This window comes from Sparus aurata, chromosome 6 (assembly GCF_900880675.1).
Source record: "Sparus aurata chromosome 6, fSpaAur1.1, whole genome shotgun sequence".
Classification (NCBI taxonomy): domain Eukaryota; kingdom Metazoa; phylum Chordata; class Actinopteri; order Spariformes; family Sparidae; genus Sparus; species Sparus aurata.
Genome location: NC_044192.1, coordinates 23,664,349 through 23,673,487, shown reverse-complemented (window position 1 = coordinate 23,673,487; position 9,139 = coordinate 23,664,349). Strand labels below are relative to the sequence as shown.

The window sequence follows — 9,139 nt, the reverse complement described above, 5'->3', positions numbered from 1 at the left end:
CTACACCAACAGTACAGTGATTATGTGTCAACGTCACTGACCAAAATGAGACCTATCAGTCATCAGACACAGCAGTGGCTTTAGGGAGAAGCTGTTAAGACTTGGTTACAGGTGTCTGAGTCACAAACACACACACACACACACACACACACACACACACACCACAACACTGTATTACTGAGGAAGTTAAACTTCTGCACTTGTTTATCCATTTATCAATACAGAGCAAATATTGTTGTTATCACACATAATCTGAGGTTAGAGCTATAAAAGCGCAGGTCTATTTTCAAACAATGATATATAGTTCTAGAGCGGAAATGAGCAAAAAATCAAAAATTAGGGTCAGGCATGCTGACATAATACAGGAAGCAACACTAACCGGCACGATATCAGATAGAGTGTGTGTAGGTGAGTCACTAATGTCATCAAGAGGGAAACTTTCTTCACTAATGTGCAATAAATGATGGTTTCATTTCTATAAAAAGATTAATTGCACACACACAACCTGCTAATTAGTGTTGTGGGGGAGGGTCCGGGCAGGTGATTGGTTGGGAAACATCACTCCCTTGTCGCTGAAGGGGGGGGACTTTAAAAAACAGACCTACATGCGGGAATTGAATTTCTTATACAGACCATTAACAAGCAGGTGAAAGGACATGAGGGAATACAGCTGGAACAGTTTCAAGGACTTAATTTTCAGAAATCCTGCTGTTGTCGACCAGGTAGGATTACAAACCTGTTTCACTAGATTTTAATGGAAGGTTTACCACACAATAGTTACACTGAATAAGACTAAGTAATCGGTTCATGCCTGTATTTCTGATGAATACATGTTGTTTGCCTATTTAGTATTTAATCAAGGAAAGATGAAAGATGTCTTGTTTTCTGATTTTAATTGCAATGAATTTAGGACCAGTGTGTTTTTATGACATGCTCCTAAAGCTGGAAGGTAAAAGAAGATTTCAATCAAAGATGTAGCAGCTCCATTCAAGAGGCCATGTAAGTGAGATAGTCTTCGAGTGATGATGAAGCTAACAACCACTTTTTTATCCTATACGGACAGAATCGATGTTTACTTGCACACTGAGAAAAAACACAATCCATTCTTAATGTGTTGTCAATGCATCATGTTCTTAGACTTAGACTTAGACTAAGTGTAGACTAATGTGTTGTCAATGCATTATGTTCTGTCTCCATTATAGCACTCAAGGGAAAATCCTTTATGACAACAGTTGAGTTACTGGCAATACTTACAATAGCTGTAAAACTTGCTAAAATAAAAATGTGTGGTTTTTTTTTTGTTTTTTTTTTTACATCTTTCACAGCAGTGGTTCTCTACACGAGATGATCGACAGTGAAATCAGCTGCTCATATGCTATTATATTTACATTTACATTTTCTCATTGCAGTAGTTTTTCTTTACAAGTTCCAGGTACAATATACAAAATCTGATATGTTTTACAACTTTTACTATTTTAATAACTTCTTCTTCCGAGCAGGACCCACATGTGGATGATGGCGATGAGAACACTGAGCGCGGGAACTGGGCCAGCAAGAGGGAGTACATCCTCTCTACCATCGGCTATGCTGTTGGACTGGGGAATATCTGGAGATTTCCATATTTGGCCTACAAGAACGGAGGGGGTAAATATTTAGTGTCTGACACAGAAATCCCATTTGAAAGCACCACTGTTGATGTTGTGTTTCATGTTATCCCTGAGCTGGTCAATCTGTCGTTTTGAGCAGGTGCCTTTCTTATCCCCTACTTTGTGATGTTGGTGGTGACTGGAATTCCTCTTTTCTTCCTGGAAAGCGCCTTCGGTCAGTTTTGCAGCCAAGGCCCAATTAACGTATGGAGAGCAGTACCGTTACTGCAGGGTAAGACAACCATTAAAGTTTTGAGAGGGATCAGTCGGATACTTCTGAAGGTGAAGATGTCAGACATTAACTATTTATCAGGCTGTTTGTTCAACTATGCAGATCTTTTTTTTACTTTCAGAGGAGCTTGTTGTTTGGTTTGAGGGCTTCATTATGTGTCCAGAAATAGACACAACTGCAGTGATTGCTTTTCTTTTTCTTTTTTCTTTCTTCTTTCTTACACAGTGTCCGATCTTTTTGTGGGTTAAACAAAAGCCACAATGCCATATAACCTCTCTCTCTGCTTCTCCAGGTGTTGGCATTGCCATGCTTATGGTGACTCTCATAGTATCAATTTACTATAATGTAATCATCGCCTACAGCTTGTACTACATGTTCGCCTCCTTCCAGTCTCCTCTACCATGGTCCAGCTGCTTCAGTTGGGCTGACAGTAACTGCAGCGACACACCTACAGGTGCTTCTTTTCATCTCCAAACCTGCTGTTTGTCAGCTGATGTGCTGTTCTCCAGGGGTGGGGTGACATAATAATAATGACAGGGTGACAGTATTGACTTCAAACAAGCTAAATAATCAAATAATAACCCCTTTCTTGGAAATGAATGCTTGCACATGCTCATTAAATAAACAATTTTTACTTTTCTAGTGTACTGCAATGTAAGTGGCGTTGTAGTGTCTAACTGGACTCTGGAAAACCGCACTTGTCCTTCATCTGACATGATCACAATTCCAATGCACAGCCCGAGTGAGCAGTACTGGGAGTAAGCATCACGCACCTGAGCACAAATGTCAAACACACTCATCAAACTGCTGTGGCTGAACGGTCAAATGTCTCTCCTCCTCAGTCGTGTGGCCCTGCAGAGGTCCAGTGGTCTGGATGAAACAGGACCAGTAGTTTGGCACTTGGCCCTCTGTCTGCTGCTGAGCACCATGTTTACTGCTGCAGCACTCATCAGAGGCATCAAGTCATCAGGCAAAGTAAGTCAATATCAATTTCAAAATCAATCATAACAAAAGCAACACAAAGCAAGCAGAATCTGCTACATGTCAAAAAAGACCTGATCAGAAACCCGTGAACAATAGATTCCTTTTACAGTTTGAGAATTGATAAACATGGAGAATGTCTGGCGCTTAGCTGCCATGAGACAGTCGAGAGTTCACTCTTCCCACCACTATGACAACAAGACTAAGAGTCTACAGCCAGGCTAGCAGCATAGCTAATTGCTAACATCAGCATGCTAATATGTTCATAAAGTTAACATGCAGATGTTGTATGTATAATGTTGGCTGCATTTACTATTTTAGTTCATGGAGATGTCCTTAGTTTTGTCATAAGTCAAACTGGTTTGGCTATTAGACTGACATGTTTGCCTTCTGTTTACCAAATGAAAAAGTCAGGGGACCACAAAAGGTATTAGCATCCATCCTCTGGACATCAACGATCATGGCATTTTACCTTCTGGGTCAATAGTTGTTGAGATCAACCAACAGAACAGCCATGCCATGTCACGCCAGTTCACTTAGCTTAGCACAAAGACTGGACACAAGGTGAAACAGTCCGGCTTTGTCCAAAGGTACCAAGATCAATTTACCAGCACTAATTTACAGCACATTGGTCTGTATTGTATCATAAACTGCAAGAAAACACTGTAGAACAATTGTTTTCACTGTTTGCTTTGTGTAGATCAAATCAACAAGATGTGTGTTGATAAGTGAGCTTACAGCAGGATGTAGTTAACTTTAGATACAGACAGGCTGGTTGTGTTTTTTTTTGTCAGTCTTTGCTAAGCTTACCACCAGATGGCTGCAGCTACATTAATATACAAACATGAGACTGGTGTTCATCATTAAATCTTAACTCATGCACAAACTTGAGTAAATGTATCGCCAAAAAAGTCAAACTATTCTTTACAAAAGTACACATTTGTGAATAGATTTTAAACAAAATGTGTGTGAATGCTTGATGCAGAGATGAAAAGGAAGAAGGACACATTGCAACATGGTCAATACCTGATACCTACATTTGAACCTGAAACTACTAGCAGCAACAAGAAAATACAAATGTATGAATTACTTTTTTCACAGTTTTAACTGTTGGTCTCTGCAGGTTGTGTATTTCACAGCTACATTTCCTTATGTGGTGATTGTGATCCTGCTTATCAGAGGTCTGACACTGGAGGGAGCTAGAGATGGGATAGAGTTCTACATTGGTTCCCAATCCAATTTGACTAAACTGACAGAAGCACAGGTGAAAACCCAACCGTCCCTGTTAAAGTGCAACGCATAACAGTAACCAAAGATTTATAAAATGAAACTTTTGATTCAAAGCCTCACTCTGTTTTTCTTAGGTCTGGAAAGATGCAGCAACTCAGACCTTCTACTCTCTCTCAATTGGCTGGGGTGGAGTCATGACACTCGCGTCCTATAACAACTTCCACAACAACATGTTCAGGGACTCATTTGTTGTAACACTTACTAATGCTGGTAGGTGCACTGCTACTGCGACATAAGTATATAAAGAAAGTTTGGATGAGTTATTAATATGTTGGTCTATTTTATTGTTTGTTTCATATTTTCCTAGGTACCAGTGTGTTTGCAGGCTTTGCGATATTTTCAATCTTGGGTCACATGGCGCACATCTACAAAATGCCTGTTGGAGAAGTGGTGAAGGAAGGTCAGACATCGTGCTGGCACTGATTATTAAAAAACATTTGGAAGGCCGCCATGTAATGTAATGTTTCTCTGTCTTCGTGCAGGATTTGGCCTGGCATTCATTGCATATCCAGACGCTCTGTCTAAGCTTCCTATTTCCCCTCTGTGGTCCACTTTGTTCTTCTTCATGCTTCTGACTGTTGGGCTGGACTCCCAGTTTGCAGGAATAGGTGAGATCAGTTCATACTCACGTGAAATTCAATTGCGATAAGTTCATGCATCCTGAAATCTCTCTTTGTGTCGTCAGAGGTGATCACCACCTGCCTGCAAGATGCCTTCCCTAAACTTTTCAGATCCAAACATGGTTTACTGACAATAACAACGTGTTCCATCCTCTACCTCCTGGGCCTGCCATGTGTCACAAGGGTAAGACTGCCTTAGTGTAACTCTCTGACACTGTTGTCTGACTCAGGCCCAGCCATTCGACTCAGTTTGTGTGTTTGTGTGGGTTTGATAGGCAGGAATATACTGGGTGACTCTCATCGACCAGTTTGTTGCCAGCTGGGTGCTGCTTATTTTGGTTCTCCTGGAGATCGCTGGCGTCTGCTACATATACGGTAAATATGATAATGAGAGATATGTTCATACACAGATGACAGAGAGCATTAATCTCCAGCTGCCTACATGTCTGTATTCTACCCTTGTTGCCAGGTGGGAACCGTTTTATTAAAGACATTGAGATGATGCTTGGAAATAAGAGCTTTGTTTTCTGGTTGTGGTGGCGAGTGTGTTGGTTCTTCCTCAGCCCCTGCATCATAGTGGTGAGTATAACCTCTCACTATGCTCTTGAACTTGTATTTCAAGATCTGAAATTGAATTACAGTAAATTTAATTTAGATTTCATGCAGGTAAGTAAAGTCTTTTATGTAACTACTTTTGAGCAAATGTTAAAGGAGACATCTTATGCTCATTTTCAGGTTCATAATATTATTTTAGGTTACTTTTAGAATATGTTTACATGCTTTAATTCTCAAAAGCACATCCCTGCATTCCCCACCCGTCCGAGGTGCTCTGTTTTAGCTTCTGTCTCTTAAAGGCCCCCCCTGCAGCATCAGAGTCTGCTCTGATTGGTCAGCTCATACATGCCTGACCCTGCACTGCTAACAACAACACACATACTTCAAGTTAGTTCGGATCTTTTTTAAAGAATGAAACCGGCCATGTTTCTTTTCTCTAGGCTATCCTGGTCTGGTCTCTGATGACTTTTACGCCACCCTCTTATGGAGCAGTCAAGTTCCCAGACTGGGGTGTGGCTCTGGGCTGGTCCATGGCTGTTTTTATCCTCCTATGGATCCCTATAATCGCTGTGTATAAGCTGATGAGAGCAGAGGGAAGCCCCTGGAAGGTATGTATGTAGTGGTTCAAAAACATTGAGATTTCTTTCCATTTATTCAAAGAAGTGAAAATAGTTTTCCAAAATCTCATCTCTTACTTTCCACAGCGTCTGAAGTCACTGTGCTCTCCATCTGAAGAATGGCATCCCTACCTGGACATCCACCGAGGAGAGCGCTACTCAGCAGAACACTGCCGTCACAGGATGACACCTAAACACACCCCAGAAGTAAATGTAAATGTAATCACTAGCTCGTGGCTCTGATATGAGTTTTTATGTGTTAATCTGTCATTTATTTTCCCTTTAGTGAAGAACTGAAAGAGTTCAGGGAGTGACTCAAATACGCACAGCAGATTATGCCCAATACTGCAGCAGAAAAAGAGAAATACGGGCATCTCATTGCAGACATCTTCCTGTTTAAACGTCCTTTTCTGCTAAACATCAAGACCAACATGCACTGCTGTTTTAGCTGTGCTTTGTTGACTACCTTCAGGGGAACATTTCTGAGTCTCTTTGACTCTATTCATCAGCCCTGTTTTCACCTCCTGTCCACCATTTTCTGCTGTGGCAGGCAGCATGCAACAAGCTTGTGTGAGGTGTTTACAAAGAAATGAGACAGAGCCATTCAGGCCCTCGACCACACAGACCAATGACCGAAGACAATTATATAAAAGTGGCTGAAAGCTACTCAGGACAATGATAGTTATGCTTTCATATTAAAGGAAATCATCTAATTCCATGTAGATATCACAAATATTACTCAGTGGGGTTTTAGAATCAGGTAGTTTGTTGTTTTGTCGATGATCCATGGACTAATTTATTTGACCATCTTTCATCAAAAATGTTTAATCCTCAATCATTAGTGTGTGTTTATGTGTCAGTATCATTCTTGTCTTTCCTGTCAGTTAACCACTGTACATACTCTGTTCCTAATCACTGATATGCTGCAATAAATGACTTTTCTCTGCCTCTCTGATATGTGATGAAATTATTTATATAATTTATCTCTTTAAGCTTGTCTCATTGTAGAGTTAAGATTGGAATATGCGATGCCAGGTCAACGTCTTAGCAGTTCTTTTACCAACAGATTGCATTCCTCTTTTCTGACAGTACCACCGGGGGGGCGCCAAAGTCAGAAACAGTGTAAGAGCACAAAACAATGTCATACCGTATACTGCACACTCAGTGCGACTTTATTTTGTTCACCTTGCTTACATTAAGCCAGTCTAATATACCGGTCCCTCATTAAAGGCTGCCTTCAGTAAGGTTATGATGTTTACCTTTTGCTGAAGCTGTCTTAGAGAAGTGGTGATTGGATGGTACTATCATTTTGGAGGGTGTCATTTGTTGTTCTGTTGATTTGTGTTGCAAGTGTTTCTTTTATTCTGTGTTTGTATCAAAGAGAGCGAGCTTAATATTAGAAACACATTTTTCATTACAACTTCAGAGCTTCATCTGGAAGCCTGCGATGTTGTCATATCCAACCCAGATGTTCTGGCTGTTGCAGATGTGTTTGGCTTCTTGCTTTAGAAGGGCTAGTGGAGGTAATTACTAAAAAAGGAATTGCCAAGCAAGTTTATTCCTTAAAGTAGGGCCAATTTAAAAGGAAAAAGACATGAAACTGTATATTGTGTAACGTTGTCTGGCCATGTAACCTCGCAGTGTTCTGACCTTTACAAAGCTGTATGTGGGAACAAATTTGGTTTTAAACGTTACATATATATATATATATATATATACATATATATATATATATATATATATATATATATACATATATATATATACATATATATGTGTGTGTGTGTTTTCATGGTTTAGTACTTTATTTTTGCATCATTCTTTTTATTTTGTGTGATTACTCCAATAATTTCACGCAAACTAAACTAGAATAAAAAAGCAACAATATACACTGTCATAGAGGGAGCATTCTCAGACTAAACCAAACTAGATAAACTGTTGACTTCCGAGTGTGTGTATAAGGGACATCTGTAATCCAGTATTTACTCAAGTCACACATTGTATTTACAAAGGAACTTCTGAGTACGTGTGCACAGTTAACTAGTATTTGATTAAGCTTAAGGGCTCATTTTAGCCGTAGGGAATTTAATGTATGTGTGTGTGCTGCATGTGAGTGACTGTGACCATCATTAAAGCTGAGGAATGCTAATGAGCTGTTAATTAAAGGCCTGTGCAGGAAGGTTCACTGGTTATGTCACGTCATGTCTGTGGTCATGACATCACGCAGTTATTACAGCTGTTTCCAGTGATCCCGCAGCTGTTTGATGTCACTGAACAAACTGAGGTTCATTCAGCTGATCTGTCTTTTAACCAGTGAGGTTTACTGTGGATCATAAGTAACTGCAGTCGTGAGGGAGAAAGTACACACTACAAGAACTTCACTGGTTTGCTCCGTGATGCATTTATCTGCTTTATCTTGATAATCCACTTTTAATTAGATTTTTTTTGAGTGAGTGTGAATATTAAATGAAGTCTGGAAACACTTTTTGGTTTATTTATTGAGAAGTCTGTGCATTGTGCATGTTTAACATCATCGTGTGTGAACATTTTCATGACAGCTTTTACAAAATACAATTATTTAAAATGAACTTAATATGCGTTCAATAATTATACTAATAATTGAGCTATTTTAACACTTAGCAATACTTTTCTCAGCTCCCCTATATGGGACGAGCACCACAAATGGTCAATTAATAAATCACGAATACATATTTACAAATGAATACAATATTTTATCTATAAGGCACAGAACAATCATAATGACAGGTGTGACTTTTTAACGTAAAATCACTTTAACATAAATGGCAGTGACATGAGGAAAACAGAAAGTTGGCTCGAACAGGCTTGCTCATAAAATATATTAATAATAATATAATAATATTATTACTAAATGTACTAAGTGATGTAACACTAGCTACATGTTGATTTGTTCTAATCAAAACAGGACCTGGTCAGCAGCTCCGATTTCAAATAAGACATTATATTTGTTAGCCTATTTCACCCCTTATATATAACAGCGAATATATCTATTGTTTGAATTAATAACGTGTTAACAACAGAGGTCAGCTGACTTTGGCCTACAGTAACTGTCACATATTATAAAGACAAACACAGACTTGTGTAGGCAGGTTTACCTCCACCTGAAAGGAAACCTGTCTGTCTCTCTCTCTTTTAAAGTGATCACTGGCGTGACAGCAG

The 9,139-nt window shown here is 39.4% G+C and overlaps 1 protein-coding gene across 1 annotated transcript; it reads left to right on the top strand.

The window, feature by feature from the left end:
• The first annotated feature begins 656 nt into the window (after window positions 1–656).
• On the top strand, window positions 657–6,861 carry slc6a14 (solute carrier family 6 member 14). Its single transcript, XM_030419072.1, has 15 exons — window positions 657–722; window positions 1,500–1,644; window positions 1,747–1,878; window positions 2,171–2,332; window positions 2,522–2,636; window positions 2,721–2,853; window positions 3,983–4,123; window positions 4,224–4,359; window positions 4,457–4,549; window positions 4,632–4,757; window positions 4,835–4,953; window positions 5,045–5,144; window positions 5,239–5,348; window positions 5,765–5,932; window positions 6,029–6,861. Exons 1-15 carry the CDS (start codon window positions 657–659, stop codon window positions 6,182–6,184), a joined length of 1,902 nt encoding a protein of 633 aa, XP_030274932.1. The 3' UTR covers window positions 6,185–6,861.
• The last annotated feature ends 2,278 nt before the right edge of the window (window positions 6,862–9,139 follow it).